At 43.9% G+C, this 22,774-nt stretch overlaps 1 protein-coding gene across 6 annotated transcripts in view; it reads left to right on the top strand.

The window, feature by feature from the left end:
- The first annotated feature begins 5,957 nt into the window (after window positions 1–5,957).
- The window catches only part of LOC117746238 (partitioning defective 3 homolog), a 181,566-nt gene continuing 164,749 nt past the window's right edge, over window positions 5,958–22,774 (top strand). For all 6 annotated transcript variants that reach the window (XM_034555254.1, XM_034555253.1, XM_034555252.1 and 3 more), the window contains exon 1: window positions 5,958–6,391. In XM_034555254.1, the coding sequence (XP_034411145.1) occupies window positions 6,272–6,391 (120 nt within the window). In that variant the 5' untranslated portion in view covers window positions 5,958–6,271. The remainder of the gene's footprint in view (window positions 6,392–22,774) is intronic.

The raw sequence follows: 22,774 nt of genomic DNA, 5'->3' as shown, positions 1-22,774 counted from the left end.
CTCAACTGCACGAGGTGAGCTTATCAGTACGGATATCAGTTTTCTGGAGGAAGATTAAATATAGGTATGAATCCTAAATGGCATTACCTTAAATACATGTCCTACATCGTGCCAGTCATTTTAATGGTACAGCATTTAAATACTCAAATCGCAAATTAAACAACAACACGTGATTCGAGTTTGCATTAATATGACTTAGACAATGGATGTCCTTAAATTAAGTAATTTCCACATCAACTTTGGATATTTTTCAGCTTTTCTATCATGAGTCACATGTTTACAGACCATAGTAATGTTGCCATCTACTGGCTGACAAAAGTCTCTTAAAGCTAAATTCAACCCATCATTAAAGCTTTAAAACGTTTTTATTGTAAGCCCAGAAACAATGGGATGTGTTTTTAGCCTTCATATAGAAGTCAAACTCTCTATAAAAGCAGTAAACAACAAAGGGTGCAAATATAATAACCAACACTGGAGCTCTATAAACATAAATGTATTTACAAAAGCGTATGCGCATGCTGCCTATATCTGCATCATGATGACTGGATTATAAATGAGTAAATTTAAACCTTCCAAAAGCATATAACCACAAAGTATAAGGACTATGATAACTTTTTTTTTAAAGCCTTAATTAAAAGAACATTACAAACTGTGATACATTTTTCTTCATACTCCCCATGTGTAAGCTCACTCCCATATAAAGGTGTGTACTGTGGAATCGGTTCTGTACTTGCTGAATTGCTTTATTTAGATCTGAGCCACCATCTGTCCCCCTGCATGCCAGAAGAGGTCGAACTGTTCAGACCCCGTCCCTGCTGTTCTCAACGCGGCCGAGCTCCTCCCTTAATCTGCCCCACTGTGACGGAAAGGAGCCTTATTCAGCAACACGTGAGAGGTGTGTGTTTTATATGTGGAGCTCTGTGTGTGTTTACGGTGCACGGTAGTAATATGGTTGCGTTGTGTATTTTGTACATTGTAAATGCATAAAGCACTGTCTCTAGTTTTGGAGGCAAAATGTTCCTTCATTTTTTATATATTTATTTACAAAGTAATGATGAAAAACCTGTAAATTGTGTAACTTTCCATACATTTCTATAAATATTCAAATTTATGTTATGCATTATTTGTGCATATTTCATATATATATGTGTAATATATATATGTATATGCATATATATTGTTTTTATATATATATAAAAATGTGTACATACTGTATATGTGTGTGTGTATATATTACATATGTATTATTTGACTGCAACATTTAAATTGTCCTACAGAACATTTTTGTCATTTGTCTAAATATTGGAGTTATGTATATATATATATATATATATATATATATATATATATATATATATATATATATATATATATATATATATATATAGCTACCAGAATACCTGATGTATATTACATCAGGTATTCTGGCCCCACCTCTCACCCTCTGGTCCTTCCTCCTCCTCCTCCTCCTCACCAACCTCGGCCTGTCCTGCGGGTCGGAGGATGGAGGCTCCAGATGGTCGAGTACCAACAGCAGAAGGGGGACCCTCGGAGGGTGTGTGTGGGGGGGGGGGGGGGTCACAAAGGCCTGACAGCAGGGAGCCATGTGACCTGGGCCAGACAGCTCTTTAGCACGAAATTAGCCCGGGATGAACGCGTAACACAGTGACATGCTGCTAATTACCACCAAAGACACATTTGGGCGTCTGTTCGAGACCTTTGCAGATTAACTGACCTAATTTGTTAAATTCACCATCCTTCCTGCCAATAACATTTCCCAGAGGTCAAGCCCCTGATCAGCGTTTAAAATCATCAAATATCATTAGTTTGAGTTGTTCATGTGAACCGCATCTGGAAAATGTTGCTGTATGAATGAAAAAGAATAATGATAATAACAATAAATATTAACAATAATTATTTGTATTATTATTCTAAGTAATAACAATAATAATGATGGTGACAATAATATTGATAATAATAACTATTATTATTAACTAATTGTGTTCCAGATTAAATACACACTGAATATCTAAACTGTTCATAATTGAACTGACTAATAATAAGTGGTTCTAATTAAATAAGTTGACTCTTTGAGGTTGAAATCCCAGTGAAAGGAGTAAATGTCCGCTGAGCACCACCAGAGGTCACTACTGATTCAAACATCACTTCATCTGACAGGTTGACGTTGGTGATTTACTCCAAACACTCTTTGATGATCAATAAGTGCTTTTCATTTTCATTCATGTGCTGTTTTATTGAAACAGGTTTTCAATCAGCTGGAAAACCTGCAATTGATTATCTGCGACCTGCTTCTGACGACTGTGTTTAAGTGACCTCGGCATTAATTAAAAAAAAGCGCCCACAACTTTTTATCAAATGTTGGCTTTTTTATCTTCCAAAGTTGATGGAGTTTGCATTCATCATATACGCAGTTGAGATGCACGTAGAAGGTCTGGAAAAGAGACACTAGGTTTTTTTTTTGTTTTGTTTTTTCATATTAACATTTTTCTTGGAATTTATTTTTAAATGATCATTTAATAAAATGTATGTATTTCTATAGGGAAATAAAAAGTCTCCCTGGACACCACTCTAATTTAAACAATCACTGGATGGGATTGTTTTGACCTTTGACCTTGCTACGTCACTTCTCTTTACAACGTAAACAAATCTCAAATCTGAAGCACATTCTACTGTAACAGGAGAACCACCATGAACCAGTGCTCCTACTCTCCTGCAGGAGAACCACCATGAACCAGTGCTCCTACTCTCCTGCAGGAGAACCACCACAAACCAATGCTCCTACTCTCATGCAGGAGAACCACCATGAACCAGTGCTCCTATTCTCCTGCAGGAGAACCACCATGAACCAGTGCTCCTACTCTCATGCAGGAGAACCACCACGAACCAGTGCTCCTACTCTCCTGCAGGAGAACCACCACAAACCAATGCTCCTACTCTCATGCAGGAGAACCACCATGAACCAGTGCTCCTATTCTCCTGCAGGAAAACCACCACGAACCAGTGCTCCTACTCTCATGCAGGAGAACCACCACGAACCAGTGCTCCTACTCTCATGCAGGAGAACCACCATGAACCAGTGCTCCTATTCTCCTGCAGGAGAACCACCACAAACCAGTGCTCATACTCTCATGCAGGAGAACCACCATGAACCAGTGCCTATACTCTCATGCAGGAGAACCACCATGAACCAGTGCTCCTATTCTCCTGCAGGAGAACCACCATGAACCAGTGCCTATACTCTCATGCAGGAGAACCACCATGAACCAGTGCCTATACTCTCATGCAGGAGAACCACCATGAACCAGTGCTCCTACTCTCATGCAGGAGAACCACCATGAACCAGTGCCTATACTCTCATGCAGGAGAACCACCATGAACCAGTGCTCCTACTCTCATGCAGGAGAACCACCATGAACCAGTGCTCCTACTCTCATGCAGGAGAACCACCATGAACCAGTGCTCCTACTCTCATGCAGGAGAACCACCATGAACCAGTGCCTATACTCTCATGCAGGAGAACCACCATGAACCAGTGCTCCTACTCTCATGCAGGAGAACCACCATGAACCAGTGCCTATACTCTCATGCAGGAGAACCACCATGAACCAGTGCTCCTACTCTCATGCAGGAGAACCACCATGAACCAGTGCTCCTACTCTCATGCAGGAGAACCACCACGAACCAGTGCTCCTACTCTCCTGCAGGAGAACCACCATGAACCAGTGCTCCTATTCTCCTGCAGGAGAACCACCACAAACCAGTGCTCATACTCTCATGCAGGAGAACCACCATGAACCAGTGCCTATACTCTCATGCAGGAGAACTACCATGAACCAGTGCTCCTATTCTCCTGCAGGAGAACCACCATGAACCAGTGCCTATACTCTCATGCAGGAGAACCACCATGAACCAGTGCCTATACTCTCATGCAGGAGAACCACCATGAACCAGTGCTCCTACTCTCATGCAGGAGAACCACCACGAACCAGTGCTCCTACTCTCATGCAGGAGAACCACCACGAACCAGTGCTCCTACTCTCATGCAGGAGAACCACCATGAACCAGTGCTCCTACTCTCATGCAGGAGAACCACCATGAACCAGTGCTCCTACTCTCATGCAGGAGAACCACCATGAACCAGTGCTCCTACTCTCATGCAGGAGAACCACCATGAACCAGTGCCTATACTCTCATGCACTGAGGCTGTTTAATGCGTTGACAGCTGCCGAGGCCTGCGGTCTGTGAGCGCTCCAGCTGTGCTGAAGAATTAAAATAGTCTCACACAGCTGCACGCTGGCACTAAATGGTGCCCACATGAACCAACACACACTCTTTCCACATACTTTAAATCCAGTGGCTCAAACCTTGTGTTGCAGCCCTTTAAAAAAAAGTATTTTAATGAAAGTTTGAACAAATGTCATATATGATCTACAGGCTCAGGTGGATGTTTCTTACAGTGGACGTGTTCAGTGGTGCTGAAGTCCATCCAGGTGGTCCAGGGTCCAGGTCCGGACGGTGTTTGGTTCAGTTTCAGGGTGGAACGATGGACTGAAACAGGAAAGGAGCAAGAAGACCTGTGGCTTTTTAACAAGTGATGATGTGTCATATATATACATATATATCGCGTTAACAAACCTAATCCCTAATTCTAACCTTCAACCTTCAACCTAAACTCAAACCCTAACACAGAGGAAGAGAAGATGAAACATAACACATTGGAGGACTTCACTTGGCTTCATATTCTTGTGAGGACACACGTCTGAGAAGGAGCAGTAACCCGCGTTGCGTTCAATGACCGCATTGATTTTAATATCGTTGTCTTTTTAACCGCCGCTGACCGTTGCATGCCTACGCGCCAAACATTACCCGTGGTGACCACAAGGGGGCGGGGAGGGGGGGAGCTCTCCCGGCTCCTCTGCTGCCTTCACGTACCGCTCGTAAAATCCACTCCCAAGTTGTTAGAAGATAGAAGAAATGCAGAATTCTGAAGTATTTATAGAACGTTTTCTATAAATACTTCAGAATCCTGCATTTCTTCTCATGGATGTGTTCATTAATTTATATCCTGTTGATTTATCCAGGCTTCATAATAATAATAATAGTTATGCACTGTATTTGTAAAGCGTTTTAAAAAGGTACTCAAAGGCACGTAACATGGTAAAAACAGAAGCAGCAAAACAATATAAACAAAGCAAATAAATGCCATTACATCTCTTTTACAGTAGAAAAAGGCATCTTCTTGGCACGCTGCTTGCTGAAACTGTTCTCTGTTTTATTCTAAGGGATGTTTCCTTTAGATACAGACTCAGATTATAAGTTATTCTACATTTATACAAGCTTTAATGATTTACAGATTTTCAACAATAGTAGGCTCATAATGCCGGCTGTTCCCTATACATCCCACAGCTCTGTTGATAACGCAACATTCCTATTTTGCGTTTTCATATCTCTGACATTAATAATGAGGCACACTAAGTTTTCTCAGGGGTTTTTAACTCAATAAACATTGCAAACAAAAATGCAAAAGTCTGATTAATTTCGACCCGATTCTGCATGAAGAAAGTTCAGGAAAACCAAATAGAACATGGTTGATGACCACAAACCTTTTTTTTTATTTTTAATGTAATTTAAGCATTTTCATTTTAAACAAATCTACCATGTTACCTTGCCTTCATAATCATTTAAAGTGTTGATTGTAAAGATTACATGTTGTTATTTCTTCAAACACATTTTTTATTATATATTATATATTTTTATTATATATATATATATATATATATATATATATATATATATATATATATATATATATATATATATCGCTTTCTAATACTGACAGTTTGCTCATATTTGAAACACTTCAGGACTCTTCTTGCTCTTTGCTTCAAAAGTTGGTCATTAAAATCCGACATTCCCAAATACACCTGAACGCAACATATGACCCAGCATTCGCTCAGCGTACAGGGAGAGAGAGAGAGAGAGACTCGGATCGGGATCGAGAGAGAGGGAAGAAGGGAGAGAGGGAGAGAGAGAAGCTAAACAGGTGGTCTGAAAACACGCAGAAAACAATGTCGTCCGGCGGGGAGAAGCGGAAAGACCTCTAGTCCTCGCTTGCAATAAAGGAATACCGGGACCGCCGCGGAGACGAACGAACGGAAAAACACATGCTCCTTTTTTACTCTCCTCCTCCTCCGCCTCCTCTTCTCGGTTTTTCACTCCGAATCCGGCCGAGACCTCGGACACTAAAACCATGAAAGTCACGGTGTGCTTCGGCAGGACCCGGGTGGTGGTGCCGTGCGGGAGTGGAAATATTAAAGTCCACAGTCTCATCCAGCAGGCTGTCATGAGATACAAGAAGGCTATCGCCAAGGTGAGTGGCGGCTACTTTTTTTGTTTGTTTTTTTTTTCTTCTTGCGGCTTTTGTGTTCCTGGAAACAAATGTTGCGACGTCCCCCGGAGGAGGGGAGGGGAGGGAGAGAGAGAGAGGCTCTGCGAGTGCGCACTCAATATGGCGCTAACTTGGAATGAAACGCAAAGAACAGGGAACCGGGTGGCTGAACGCACGTTTTCTGATGTCTTACGCTCGCGTTGCACAGTTAGTTGGTTCAGCTGCGCGTGCGGCACACTTTGTGCGCGCCGTGTGTGTATATTTTTTTTTGGGGGGGTTTTGCAAAGAAAGCCGCACCGCCATTGTGGTGCCTTGTGTTTTTGTTTTAAAAAAAACACCAAACTTCCTCTGGGATTCGAACCGTGGAGCCGAGCGAAGTAGTCCGCGGGTTTGTGGCAGCGTAACAGGGCAGTTTCTTGGACAAAAGTGCACAACCACAAACGGTGAAAGACATGGCAACCCAGTTGTAGGACCTCGGTTGATGCCTCTGGAAGTTGCCAGTAGAGCAAGCTAGCCAGTGGGGCTGCAAAAGTAGGACTGCGGTCTGAGGCGTTCAGGCTCCGGAGCAGAGCGACAGGAAATACTACCTCCAGCTTCACAGTGTGTCTTATGGACGAACACCCCAAAAAGTGCCCCCTTTGTTCGACCTGTAATGAACTCAGGGAGGGTTAGCTGGACTGTGCACGTAAATACACACATTATGAGAGTTCAGGCTCTGCAATGATGCTTTGAAGGCAAGAGGAGGAAGAGCAACAACGCAGGCCTTTTTATAAAAAAAAAAAAGTTATGTTGCATTTAGGACCAAAATGCATAGTTTTTAGAGAAGAAGCTGCCTGCAATGGACTGTCTAAGCAGGCCCTGCAGGATGGGGGGGAGGGGGTGTAACTGCAGAGCCACGCTCCAGCTGACTGGTGGAGGCACAGACCTGACACATGAATCTTAGGAGATAAAAGTCAGACCTTAAGAAAACTTGTAGGGGGCGGTGGGCAGCAGCAGATGACCCTTTGGACCCCCAGCTCGGTGCTTTCACGTGCCACTCTGGCTGGATCACATGAGATGAGACTGGGGAAGCACCGTCACTCCACTGTGATCTTTGACGTTTACATAATTCATCTTTTGGGGAGTTTTGGTTTGTTGTTCAGCCTTTGTTTAGGGTACAATATGCCTCATGAATAATTAACTCTCTTCCTGTTCCTGCGCTAACTTCCACCAGTGATGACCTAGAAGTCGTACCGTATCCCCCGTCTCCCGGTGAATAATTCAGCGTGAGAAGACAGGAGAGAATGTGTCTCGGCGTAGCCGAGAGGCAGGTAAAGAGCTGCCAAACCCCGGCTGAAGGACAGACAAAACTCTCCTTTTGACATGCAAATTACGATTTTTATTGAACTTTTAGTTTGTCCTCACGAAGTAACGGACCAGTTTTTCCCTTTTGGCTGAGTTGAATGTGTCGATTTTTATATTGTATCTCAATATTACATCCATTCATTTACCAGGTCTTCACCCTCGTTGAAGTTGGTGTTGCAGGTTTGCTGGAAACGAGGCCATGCATTAATTCAGCTCTCATTCTGTCTTCTTTCCAGCTTTGATCTAGAATACAAGAAAAAAACCAGAACAAAACAAAACCCAGAGCTCCTCGTGAACTTCTCACCCACAACAAAACGGCAACCTCCCAAAAAAAAAAATGTTATCTGTGTCATATCTGTGTTTATTGCTGTGAGTCTAGCCCTGCATACGTTTCATCTGGCAGAGTTTGGGGGCTTCTTCTGTTCTTGTCTCGGAAACTCTTTAGGTCTCAGATGTTGTGTCGACGCTCGCAGCCCCCCCCCCCCCAATTGAAATAAAAAAAAGAAGAACTCTTGTGTCATTTCCCAGTGTCATCAGGGAGGAATGCTTCCTGCAGAAAGAAATGATCCACTTCTGAAAGGGGAGCGGGGGGTGCGTCTCTTCCCGGTGTCATCGCCTCTCTAATGCCAGTTATGAGCGTTCAGACATGGGTTGTTCAAGAGAAATCTTATTTTTTTTCTCCTCAGTTTTCAAAGCCTCTGGAACGTCTTAATAACCTGTGGTTCCTACCACAGATCACAGGGAAGGTTCTCACACATTTCACTCAGCGTGGCAAGCCCTTTTTCTTAAAATGACACCCTTGACTGGAAAACCGTCTGGCGGCTTAACGTCCCAAAACCCACAAGTGACACATGCGACCGCACGCCAGAAGAACCATGAGAGCTCCTCTTCTTTTTCTGACTGTTCCCAATGCTCAATTTAAAATGACATTTGAAAAGCTTAAACCAGCTAATTCTGTTATTTCCGGTGTAATAATTATGTAAACTGATACAAGGATTCGTCTTATGTGTTTCTACAAACCAGAGGAAAGAGATTGAGCGTTTGAGTCGACGTCATTGACAAAATATTTACCAAAAAACGTTACCGTTAGGTGTGTAACTTGGACATTCCGCAGGTTGGGTTAAGAAACAACAACAACAACAACCGTAATGTGTTGTGCGGTCGTCGACTGACTCCAATCTGTCAGACTGTTTATAATCTTGTCCTGATGGCATTTCTGTGTGCTAAAGATATTATTAAATCAATTCCACAAATGACTTGATTTATTAGTGTGCTGCAGCCTTTGATGGTGGACCGAGGTAGAGATGAGCCGTTGTACAGATTAACATGTTCGCCACCAGAAATGTGCCACATCTTCAAAAGGAAAAGCTCCCACTTTTCAATTTTTAAAGAGCGACATAATTGCGCACATGAAAGAGACATTAAAACTCAATCCCATAATGAGGAAGGATCATAGTGTCGCATATCCAAGAGTGCACGTCGAACTGAGGAGAGCGTTTAGCGCTGACAGGATGTATACAAATACACATGATTAATTAACAAATACAACATGCAATGAAATATGCGCTCCGCAAAGCCACCAGACTGATTGAGGAGTGATCAGAACAAACTTTATCCTCGACCTTGATTGCATACACTAATTCCGGTGGAATAAAGACTCTTGAGTCGACCTGAACTTTTGCAGTCGTTCCAATCCGTCGTTTTTTGTAGAGTGTGTCCGTTTTAACGCGGTTGCCAAGACACAAAAATTGGCGACCATTGTGACGGCTGCATTGTCTACAGAACTATTTACAGGTGGACGGACCCTTGATGTAGTTTAATCTCTCCTGTGTTCTGGCAAAACAATACAGAAGTGGCACTAATGACGTCATCATGAGTGGGATTTATGTCATCTTAAATCGACAGGTAGCGCATGCATACCAGCCTTATTTTCTATTCCAACTCAGGAATTTAGAGGATTTAATTTGGCTTCATTTTTTTATTTGGAGAAGTACCGTCCCAAGTTCAGGTGTGGACACAGGATCCCTTGTGAGGTGAAGATCAGCGGTGAGTTGTTGAGTTAGTAGTGATTGGAGCCAAAGAGACCTCCCGCTGTGATTGCATAGGCGCAGTAGATCTACCTCATGTCGGGTCGTGAGCTCCAATCACGTTACAGCATGGTGACATCAAACAGATGACCTGTATCAGCCGGGGGTTGAAGGGGGGCGGGGGAGCACAGTGCAGGATTAAAAGCTTCGCTGATGATCCCCGGGTCGCTGACTTTGCCCTTGACCAAACCACTGTGAAAAACGTCCTAAAATGTGACCTGGCACAGCATTTCATTTCCTAAAGGAGTCCGGTAAAAGAAAGACAATCAGCCACGTGAGGCTTCCGGTGTGGAACTGTTGAAGGAAAAAAGAAGGTCGGGGCCCAACGGCTTCATACAGGCTTTAAAAACACATTCAAAGTGTCCCTCGGAAAAAAAACCCTCCATTTATCTTGAGACTTGAGCGCCAGGAAAGCTGATGCAGCATCAGCAACTCCACCATCTTTTCTCCTCGGGACACGCATTTTTGTTTTCTTTCCTTTTCGCCCCGTTATGATGATGATGGCATAACAACCGCGTTTCCCACAGTTCTCCTTTGCTGCGCTGTGCACTTTTGACGGGGGATAATTCTCGTTGTTGTTCCAACTCAACGCCGCCGTCCTTCTCACGAGCGTTCTGACATCATGGCGTTGACGATAACAGAAAAACTGCACTTTTTTTTGCATTTTCACTTGCATTGCTGAGGCGTGAGCTTGTGCTGTTATTCAGGACTGTTTACAGTTAATGACATTCCCTTTTTAAGTTGTAGGCAATGGAAGAAACCTGTGTTCGTGCCTGTCAGTCCGCCGCGCGCGACGAGGAGTATGAAGTTGAGATTAACGTGATGCCTGTGAACGCGACAGTGCAGTGTGTTTTAACAGTGTATTGGTCTGTGAATAAATGCGACGACGACCCTGCTTGCTATCCGCTAAAGTAAAGGGGTTAGCGACAACTTCAGCCCGGGCTCACTTTTTTTAAAAGGTGGACTAGCTATGCACTGTTTTTTTGTCGTGCAGTTTTACTTCTTTTTTTTATCTGCTGGCATTAATCGTTCAAAATTGTTGATTTTAATTGTTATCTTGTTAATCCTTATCATCCCGAGCTTGGACTGTGCTTTTTGTGTGGTGGACACAAAAGCACAGTTAATGAGACCAGATCAGTAAGACTTAATGACAGAGAGAGCTTTAAGTGGTTTACAGTGTGCTATGAAAACGGATCACTTGAACCCTGGCGTGGATCCAGTCAGCAGAGCCTTGCCACCTCGATCGTGCGCACCAAAGCTGGCTACATATGGCGCTGAATTCCCCCCCCATCCCCAGAAGGCCCCCACAGACAAACAAAGTAGGCCAGAGACTGACGAGACTATTTTTGGGTGATTGACACCGCAAAAATGATCACCGGCACTTGAAGTTCTTTTGATGAACGCTTGCATCACAGGGTGCAGTTTTTAAGGTCACGCCCCCCCTCCCCAAGGACGCTTAAGAACAGTTCTGTGGTATCTGCACTGCTCTGACGTTTTTATTTTTGTCGTCCACCTATGTCGAGCAGGCTTTTTAGCTGGAAGCCATAGTTTATTTATGAGCGAGATTATCTGCGTGCTTTCCCAGAAGGGGGGGTGGGGGTTGGATGCTGAGAAGACTTGTGTGTTTTCCTGTGCAGAATACAGTCATTGTAGAAGCCAACCACTACTGTTGAGTTCACGACGGTTCGGTTGCGCGACTCTCGTCTCGTTGGAAAGATATAACATCTGGCACGGCCGTGTTATTGAAGTTGTTAGCAATTTGAGCGATTGCCTCCAGAACAGTGTCATAACTTGTGTTGGGAACACTGCGTTGTATTCATCTTTGTGCCCCCCAACCACCACCACCACACAAACACACACCGAACTCCATTCAAGTCCGCTCAGGTTGAATTTACTCAGGAGTCTTGTGGTTTGAGCCGCAGCAACATTTATATAGTCTCAACTGATAGTTATGGAAAGCCGGCCAAGCATAACTCGACGAGTCATCAACTTTCTCCCATAACAAACGTGGCGGTTACAAAGCCCAGGCGAACAATGCGCTCTTTGGGCTCCGCTGGTCATTTCTACGTCCGCAGCACGAGTATGGAAAAGCTTTTTAGCTTTCATTTTTACTTTTTGTAGTGTAGCGTGCTGGAGGGTTTTAGGGGGTGTTGTCTCACACTCTGTCATGCTGAAACACATGGACTTTGCTTCATGGTGCCGACAGGCCGGCACGGCGATCTCAGACCATCTGGGAATACTCACTAACATGAATCCTTCATTTTAATTATACAGCTGAAACTTTAGGTTATTTATTTGTTGTTATTCTAACCATGTGGATGCTTATTCATCAATACATTGTTTTGTGTCTGAAATTTCCAAAATCCCAAAGATTTCGAATAAAGATGCACCGATACTGATACCTGTATTGGTCCGATTGGCGACTCAAACAAGCCGATCTGGTGTTGAATACCAATTATTTCCTTACATATAAAGAAACCATTTCCAGCCAATTTCTTGCTCGAAAAGGTTTGAGTGATGAATATTGCGTGAGTTGCCGGGCGACCAAACCATTAATACACTGGTAATTTCAGTTGATCCCACAATGTTAGAATTTTCAGTTTACTAAATATAGTGGAGCAGTAGAAGTCGCTTCAACTGTTGTTGAGTTGTACTCTGAGGATTTTGGGGTTATTACAATTTCCATCTTATGACGGGATCATTGGGAGATCCAGTAACGCGGCAATAGATACAAAAAAAGTATCTTGTTTGGTCGAGAAACGCGAACAGTGAGATGATCTGATCCTCATCTGGAAGAGAAGACAAAGGTGCCCGGAAAGAATAGAAAGCAATATTGAAAGAGTTCTTTCAATATTGTGTGTGTGTGTGTGTGTGTGTGTGTGTGTGTGTGTGTGTGTGTGTGTGTGTGTGTGTGTGTGTGTGTGTGTGTGTGTGTGTGTGTGTGTGTGTGTGTGTGTGTGTGTGTGTGTGTGTGTGTGTGTGTGTGTGTGTGTGTGTGTGTGTGTGTGTGTGTGTGTGTGTGTGTGTGTGTGTGTGTGTGTGTGTGTGTGTGTGTGTGTGTGTGTGTGTGTGTGTGTGTGTGTGTGTGTGTGTGTGTGTGTGTGTGTGTGTGTGTGTGTGTGTGTGTGTGTGTGTGTGTGTGTGTCAGAGCACAGGGAGAGGATTGTCCCTGAGGAATGTCAGGACACTGAACAAACAGCGCCGCTGATCCGATATTCTGTGATTGAGTCCGAGGACTTCGTATTCTCACCGAGCTACTGCCTCCAAGATCTTTTATTTTCACTCTTGTTTTGTAGCCTCGTTGTTTAGATGCTGAATTTATTATTTTCTCCCTCCTGAGAGATTCTTCCTGCCAGAGGCTTAAAATATATATTTTTTTAAAATTCTCTCTCCCTTTCCCCTCAAAAGCGGGGCCTGTTGTTCTCACACAGCTGTTAATTGCCAGCAGCTAAATGAGAAACCTGGTGGTTTAGTGATGCACAGAAAGGCTGCTCAGCACGTTCTCCATGGACACCAGAATGCATTTTGAAGGGATGGCGGCGGCGTAGTCAACATTTTTTTTAATGTGTCGATGCTTGGAGACGAGTGAGAGATTTAGCTCGGACATGGGAATGAGGGGATGGGGGGGGGGGGGGGGGCACATACTGCTCAGAGGTGGAGGAGCCCACATTAGCATGTAACCCAAATGATTCATGAGTGTAGATTAATGGTGTCCCTGAAATTGAATTCAGTACTTAGGCTGATGAGGCTTTGTCTGCTAAATATAGGACGAGCCGAGCGGGAGCTCTGCCTCTGGCGGATAGATGATTATCGGCCTTTTGGAGCAGAGCCGATGCGTTAACTTCATCCTTGAAGGGGTGAACTTCACCCTTCATCCCTTCACGGGGTGAACTTCACCCTTCATCCCTTCACGGGGTGATCTTCATCCTTCATGTCTTCACGGGGTGATCTTCATCCTTCACGGGGTGTAGCTGTCTGTCGGGAGGCATATGGCTCCGTTGTCACCTGATGCAGCTCACCTGAGTGCAGACATTTGCTCTTTAGCACCTTTTAAACCAGTGACGGTTGACCGGCCGCCATTATTATTGCCATCGGACCATATTCAGTCAATAAATATGCAATCGGATGGGTTAATCTTTCATGCTTTCGAATTGCTGATTCTGGCTTTTGGGGGGTGGTGGTGAGGCAAACTAGTACTACACACGGCAAACATTTATCTGTTATTCAATTTGATGAGTAAATCTGACACAAGTTGATTTTCAACTCCAAGTTTAACAGCCAAAAGTCGTCACCAGTTTAACATGTTGATATCCGCCCATCGGGTTTCATGTGACTGATGATTTCTCACTTCAGTTTATGATGATTGTAAGAATGAGGCTTTGATTCATCGCGGCGTCCCGTGATTCCAGACTTTATTTTACCCCGGTAACTTAGCTTGTGCAATAGCACTGCACGCAGCTGCAAACACGGAGCCGACAGACGAGTTGTACAACAATGACAGAGGCAGAAAAAAACGCGTCAAATACACGACGAAACAGGAGAGAATAGTTAAAGATACACAAAGTAGACTGAAGCAATGTTACAAAGATGAAGTCCCAAAGCAGCGTCGCTGTATGTGACTCAACGGGAGAATCCTGTCCGTCCTCTCCGTCTGCCTCACGTTGCCTTCTTTCAGACTCGTGGAACTACAACAACCAGAATACACATCTAGGTCTTTTATTCTACTACTTTAGGTCTATTTGCGTCTTTTGCCTTTTTCTTTTAAATGTGGTCCGCCATAATAAATGATATTTAAAAAGATTGGAAGAACTGGTAGAGCAGCATTGGCCCTCCTGAGAATGGAGTGTCAAACGCACCATGAACTGGTTCCCAGTTAACTCAACCAGGCAAAACCAATGCCGACATTGAGCTCCTCTGGCCATTCGCTTCCGATTCAGGATTTGTTTTAAAACTCCAGTTTAGGGGCTTGAGTTTACGTGCAGTCAAACACCTCACGCCCAGATGTGACGGATGGCACCGTGAGACGGTTCTCCCTTTCCAGTCCCTCACCTGTAGCATGCTGGGAGTCGGTGGTGAGGAAGTGCTTCAACTGGAGCAGACCAGTTTAAACGTGTCTGGCAGATGAACTGAACTTTCAACGTTAAGATTCGAGATTAAAAAAATTTTTTTTCTGGGAAATAAGCAACAAACTCAAAAAACAAACTCACGTCTGACCATCTGATTGGGCTGCGTAGCAGAAGAGGAGCTCTCTTTATTGCCAGCTAACGAAAGTGAGAGTGCAGGAAAGAGCAGCGCGCATGAATCTCACCGGGACGAGGTCGTCTGAGAGCGAGGTTTCTTTGTTACCGCACGATTTCGGGGAAAACATCCAATTTCATGAAGCAAAAGAAACATTCTGGAATTGTTTCGCAGAGAAACCGTGCACTTGTGGTCTGGTTCTGGTTCGTTTAGACATTCGGCATCGGGGGTGGGTGAAACCATAAATAGTGTCGACCAAAAGGCGGTGGAAGAACGGCGGCGGTGGAAACAACTTGAGGAAATGTGTGGAGGTATTACAGCCTTTTAATTAGAACTTGGTTCAGAAAAAAATGTAAAATGTAAACAAAACAATGAACTGAAGACTGCCATGCAGCCAGTTGACTTTCTGTTCGCGCGACAGAAACTGAAGACAATGCAATGATATTTAGGGCGATAGCTTCGCAAATGATGACATTTGCTTAAAATAAATTCACCCTAAATATCCAAACCTTCTTGTCTGTAAGAATCTGGTGACTTGTTTGCACTAATGCTCTAAAATAAGTCAGCATATTTGTTTATCAATAAAGTATGAAATAAATGCTGCTGTATTTATTTATCGCACTTTATCTTTTTTCCAATTAAATCATAAGATGCGTTTTATTTTTGCACAATGGCAAAATAACGTAGGAATAAGTCAAACATGAATAAAGTAAATGAGCGTGTGTCTATCTGCTGAGGGTTAGCCGCACTATGAAATATTTCACTGTTGCAACCGCGCAAAGTGTTTGCTGGTACAAACATCCTCCTCTATTATGTAGTTGTACAGCAGGAAAGAGTTAAACTTGAATAAAAGCGGCGCTTGTAATGAACAGTGATGGATTCTTAATGCAACTTGAATGCAGCTCGTCACAGCGGTGACAGTCGCGGCAGAAAGAAAGTGTATTGGCTGGATAAAAAGCTTACAGTGTGTGTGTGTGAATGAACCGTGTCAGGTTTGGCCTCTATTGACGTGTGTGTGTGTGTGTGTGTGTGTGAATGAACCGTGTCAGGTTTGGCCTCTATTGACGTGTGTGTGTGTGTGTGTGTGTTCGTTCAGTTCCCACGTTTGCCCTCTCGCACACATGAATTGGGACACCAAACCCAACACGTCTGGCATTTCAAAGAGGAGGCCATTTGTTGGAAACAAGTGCCCCATTTAGACTACCCCGATCCTCGGATTGAACTGTGCCCGGACTCGCTACCCATCCCTCCGAAAGCCTGGACTCGTTCTCCGTTTTGCACTCGCGTCACATAAAGAAAATGCATCAGCTAAAGCCGGCCGTGGTCGTCCCTGTTTCAATCAATCTGAGAGTTATTTTTGAAGGAAGGAACAAATGGCTGTTCACGAAAATGCCCAAAAAAAAGAGGTATCCAAGTTAAATGTACTTTTGCAGGCTTAAGGGCTCAGTGATGAAACAACGGTGACAAAGATTAAAAGTCTTCTGCGATGCCGCTGAAAAATGTACAATATTTATTTTTGATTTTAAATTGTTTTTTTGTATCCGTTTCCACGACAAACACTCTTTATTTTCAGCCAGGAGACCGCTGTTCATTCCCCACGCTGAACAAGAAGTTAGCTTTGGTTTATTCCTCACATAACTGAACTGAAACATTCTCATTGGTCGTTTTTCAAGGCATGGGCGACGTTTGTCCTTTTTTTTTTTTTTTTTTGCTGTTGACACGATTCCGTTCCCTGGCCTCGTTTTTGACTTCATCCACATTGCGCCCTCCGCTGATCCTTGCCGGTCTACAGTGATTCTGAGCATAAACGTTACAAGCGTTCGCATCCCTCGATTTCCATTCCTAAAGTGACCGCCGCCTCAAAGTCACGCGCCCTACTTCTTTGCCAACGACGTGCCCGCGGCAGCAGTCGCCCGGCCCGCCGTGTCACAACAAGAAAGCCTCGGAGGCGTTCTCAGTCGACGCTTCTGGACCTCAAGCCAATGGCCGCATTCCTTACTGACCCACTAATCGAGCATACAGATGACTGCAAAATACTTTCATAGACCGGGCCTCTTGACTACAGCAAGGAGGTCTGTACTGGTTAACTGTTCATCAAGCAATGGTGTTTTGAAGCCCAAGACATGTGCATTTAATGGCCGCCCCTCTTAGTTGATCAAAGTCGCAGATTATTATTTTTTTTTGTAGATTTCAAGTCATTTGTAATGCTTTTTTTAAAAAAAAAAAACACATTTCTTATTTGTGCAACGGATCTTAAAGCTCTAGCAAATATAACTTTTTGAGATCCTGATCAGGCTTTTCCGGCCACACTCATCGCGGATCATTGATTGATCCAGATGTGATTCTTTGAAACTGTAAATCTGTTGATTAGACACCTGAGAATCTTTTCACTCGAGGACGGGCTCCGGTTGCGTTTTGTAGAGAAAAGCTAAATAGTTGGTTAAGTGGCAACTGGTCTTGCTATTTAGAAAAAGGAACTAAAAACAATGTTCGGTCTTTATCTAATGAATATCGGGGACGTTTTTTGGTTTTTGAAGGACTGGTCAACTGGTTTCCTCCCGAAATGCCGTAAAGCTCAGTCAAACCCAGAGTCCAGCCAGGCTTTGTGAAAGCTTGGCTCAGAGACCGAGATGCTGCAAATACCTCTATCTTCACCAGCCAGACTCCGTGGATGGAAAAAGACTCTCTCCTGCCAAAGATGGTCCAGCTGGTTCTCTATAAACAGCAACATGAATTATTTTATTTTTTTTGTTTCACTCCCTATTTTCAGAGAGGATTATTCCGCTATTGCCGACGTACAAAGATGGGCTGGGATGGATTTTGACATGAAAGTTGAGATCTCATGCAGGGGAGTTATTTTATGTTAAAGTGAATGCGGTAAGGCATTTTACAACTTGCATTAAAGGCAATGTCATGTTTGGAGAACACAAGTTAAGCATTATCATGATAAAAATGTGCACATTTTCATACATTTTCCAGAACAGAAATCCACGCTCAAGATTCTTGTTTTCATTTTGTTGACTCGAGATGTAAGGGTTTATTTTCACAGATATTGAATTGTCGTTTTGGATTGCATACATCTTGAAGACACTAAAGGTGAATAAGGTTATTTCCTCAGTTTTATACCTGCTTTTTTTTTGTATTGCACATTTTTTTCAGTCGCAAACAGACAAAGTAGTCAAACACCTAAATGTGGATGTCGTATTTCCACTAGTCTGAAATATATCATGTTGTGGAAACCAAAAAGCCATATCCAATCAGTGCATACACAAACAAGAAGGGCCCTTGAATGGTGGCATATTCCAGGCTTTTTTACAACAAGAAGAACGCATTACAACTGGTGTTTTTGTTCCACGTGTTTTGAGACACTTCTTGGGCTGCTTTGGGAAAACAGGAAGTTTTCTGCATGTATATCCACGTCTGTTGTCTCACTGCACCAGACAGTCCCTGACCCTGCAGTTTATCCTCTTACATCACCAGCGGTGGGACTTGCGGAGGCTAAACAGGGTGCACATACTGTCGGTGTGCATATTTATGCATGTATACCACTTTGCCAACTTCTCTCTCTCTCTCACACACACACACACACACACACACACACACACAAAAATAGTCCTCCGTTTGCATTAAGAGCAAATCAGAATTCTTTCTTTAAGCTTTCACATAATCCTTTAGACTAGTAAAAAAAACACAACAATATATATCTTTTTGTTATCCTTTTTGTTGCATATTCAAGAACATGTTCAACTATCACATTTTAGATGTAGATGAAGGTATTTTAAAGAGAAGATGGAAGACTACTGCAGTGGCTCTAAAGCCCATGTTGTTGTGTATCTTCCGTCACCACGTGTCTCCAGAGAAGCATTACAACCACGACTGGCTTTGCAGCCAAAGGCCAGATGTGGTCTTGCGTACTTCCGAGGTTATGACTGAGATTTCATCGGAGCCAAATGAAAACTATCTCGCCCACCCCCCACATGTTTCTCTCCAGAGTCTAGGAGGAGGTAATGACTGCAATCTGTATCTCCTGGTGCTCCAACCTCCCTTCTGCCCACATCGTCCATCTCCTCATCCCAGCTCGATTACCTCTCCCACCGTCGTCACAACCCACTTCTTTAAATACGTGTCGCTCTCTCTCTCTCTCTCTCTCTCTCTCTCTCTCTCTCTCTCTCTCTCTCTCTCGTGGGCCTGTGAGCTTTGAAGAAAACGGTTCCTCCGCTTCTTTTTGATTTTAAAAGCATCCGTACTTGCGTCTCTTGGTTGTGAGTGTTGGCGAGGCAATATTTATTCCATTCAACAATTCAAATGAAATGCAGACCCCGAATGATCCAAAATGCAATTAATCAATGGCGAGTGTTTAATTTGTCCTGCAGTGACTGAAACAGAACTATGTAATTATTCGTAGGGCCCCAAACAGGTTCCAGTTTTCCAGATGAACCCCGTCCCATAAGTTGTATTTTAATTTTCTCTCCGGGTTGAAGAACATCTTTTTTTTTTTCTTCTAAAAACAAATGTTTAGCATCTTTTCCAGCTGTTGGTCTCTCACGGGGGAGAGACTCTTCTGAGATCATGTGGTTCTTGGTTACACCACTAACACAGAGATGACTAATCGGGTAGGAGTGAGGTGTCTCGAGTCTGTCGGCGGACACATGCCAGCTGTTGCATTTTAACACGTTGCCTGCCAGACGCATGGACTCGCTCTTTTTTAAATTATTTTTAAAGTCTCTCCATCTACCCTTTTTCAATCCACTTTAAAAGCGAGATGTTCATTCTCGCTGTCGAGAGTTCCCCTTCCGTTTCGAAGTGTATCCATGAGCGTTACGCAATGATGGACTGTTGTGCTTTTGTGCCTGTCTGGACCCGCCTGTCCCCGTTCCCTGTCTGCACAGGCCTCTCCAGTCCCCGTAGAAGTCGGCTCATGTTGGCCCCCGAACGCCACACCTCGACTCTGCTGCTCCGCGCCAAACGTTGGAATTGTCGATTTATTTATGATAATTATGTAAGATACAGATGCTTTTAATGGTTCTAGCAGCTTGTATACAAGAAACTAGACTTACTTATTTTTATTTATTTTTTATCTGAAAAAATGTTTGCGTTCCGCTCCTCTCCTGCAGAACTCCTCTGGCGCGGCGGTGGCACTTTGTTTGGGCCGACCTCCTCTGCCTCGCTCTGCTGTTGCAGTTATGCATAATAGGACGTATCTCAGCCCACGACAAATAAGCCTCTTTATTTTTTTGCCTTTTTCCATTTGCTGAGCTGTAATCTGATACGGCTGAAGGTCGCTGGCAGTTATTCCTCCGTGCTGTCGCATGACGCTGGCAGACCGAGTTCTGCCTCTGTGCGTGTGTGTGTGTGTGTGTCCATGTCCATGTCCATGTTTTACAAAATAATCCCATGCACCGCTGTCTGCCCATTGACCAACTGTTCCCACTACTTCTGCCTCCGCAAATCCTCTTGTACAACATCTCCCAATCCCCTGGATAACATTCGGCGTCATAACTGGATCAGGAGGGGTATGTGCGCAAGTCGTGTTTATTTTTATATATATATTTTTTTATATATCAGAGACTGGTGACATTCGGGGATTGAGACGCTCTCATGGGAGGAGCCATTGAATTGGCCGTGACTCAGCTCCTTAAAGCCGGCTTTTCATCTGGGGTGGGGAGGGAGGACGGCCGAGGTTTGTGCAGGCGGCTTCGGTTCACCGACATGTTTGGACCTGATGGGAGTGCGAAGCGACGGCGGCTTTCTGCGGCCACTTTAAAAGAGAGAGGTTTTCCATGTGTATATGTGAGCATGTGTCGCGCTTCGTCAGAACCCTTAAGAGGGAGGTGTGTGTGGTTTGTCTTGAGAGGACAGATGTCAAAGAGCCGTTTGGTTGAAGCTCACAACGGAACCGGTCTGGACGACTAAAAACAACAATCGACTGCACATCCAGTGGAGACTGAAAACAACACCTTTACAGGGCCAAGATCTCGGGACATGCTGTTCGAGTGTTAATCGCAATTATTTCTGGGACAGGATATCGTCCAATAACATTTTTTTAATTAGCAACATGCACGCACCAGCATGTTACAATTGATAGTAACTGCTATGCAATGATGAAGCACGGCTGCACTGACACTTTCCTGTTATTCTGAGCGCCACTGACACCTTTTATCCCAATTGTGCAAAAGCCAACTGTTGCATATACTGTTCGTTGAAATACATGCAAGTATTTATTATATTTATTGCCCCCCGAGGCTGCTTGTGATTGAAGAACGGGTTCTGATCTCATCGTCAACGGCGTAATTTTTTTTACCACTTCGACTGGTATTGCCACTTGTTCTCAGAGGAGAGGGTTTGAAGTGTCGCCCCCCCTCCTTTCTCTTTCCTTTTACAGTATGTTTTTTTTTCTTTTTATCTCTAACCAGCGTTACATGTTCTGCCTCTCACTCAATCCCATCTTTCTTTGTCATCTTTTCTTTTTAATCTTCACGAATTGGGCTTCACTGCTGTCGACTTCTCTCTCCGTGGGCCTCTTGTGTATAAACAGCCGTCTCGGAGGCGACCGTTTCCTCCTCTCACTGCATCCCCCGATTGGCCGAGGCGAGCACGCCGAGTGACCCCCGAGGAATGATGTCAGTCCGTCTCCATGGCTGCGGTTTGGTGTTTGTCATCCAATGGGGGAGGGAGGGGGATGCGTCCCTGTTTGAGAGGAGCAGAGCTCGTCTTGGCCGAGCTTCCATCGGCCGAGAACAAAGCCAAGTGAGAGGCTGCGTTTGCAGAGATTAAGAGGTTCGAGGTGTTTGTTCGAGGCAGTTTCTCCACACACGGACACAGCTGTGCTGAGCTGCCTTCTGGACGCATTGTGACAAGACACATGAATGCAAATCGGTACGGCTAGAAATGTTGCTTTTCTGGTTTAATCAATAAAATGTCATGCAATTGTGGAGGTACCGGGCTGCGCTGAACACGACAACTAACATTTGAGAAGCTGAGACGAAAAAGGTGTTTGTGGTTTTTGCTTGATCAGACTCGTCTTTCTTTGAGTGGCTTATCTTTTCAGCATCTTATCTTTTTCATAATTTTTCTTTTGTATCACTTTATTGCCCTCTTAATTAGTTTTTGGGGTGGTTTGTGTCCTGTGTTGGCAGCAACAAGTTTACTCAAAGCATTCACACTGCACAATGGCAAGTAAACAAACAAACCTAATTTGTACCTATTTTTGCAATACGCTTGTGGCAAGGCTCACAAGAGGAGTCTTTTTGGTTGCCCCCCCCCCCCCCCAGTCATCCAGTGGTTCAGTGAAGTCATTAATGCCGCAATTATTGAATTCTTATGTACGTCATTGGTGTTTTGTTTATCAATGCATTGCTGTGTTCTTATCAAGTTAGTTATCGCACTGTTAAAAGTGATGGGATCCATAAAAGCTTTTTTTAATCACCAGGAATCTCTTGTGCAACAGCTGTAGGCCTGAAGGCGTTCACCACGTGGTCTTTTTAAAAAAACAAAAAAAACAAAAACAGGAAGTAATGCATGAAACGTGTCGCTCCGGAAAGGAGAACCCTGGATTTCCTGGAAGCGGCCTGATGTTTTGTCTGTGAGACTTCCGCCTCTCGACAGACGGGATATCCTTCTGTCACATTCCTCCACAAACCAGACGAGCGCCATAGGAAGTGCCTCAAGTGACAGTGTTTTGTAACCCGACTGGTCG

This window comes from Cyclopterus lumpus, chromosome 17 (genome assembly GCF_009769545.1).
Source record: "Cyclopterus lumpus isolate fCycLum1 chromosome 17, fCycLum1.pri, whole genome shotgun sequence".
Taxonomy (NCBI): domain Eukaryota; kingdom Metazoa; phylum Chordata; class Actinopteri; order Perciformes; family Cyclopteridae; genus Cyclopterus; species Cyclopterus lumpus.
The sequence above is the reverse complement of the archived record's forward strand: the minus strand, read 5'-3'. Positions and strand labels throughout refer to the sequence as shown.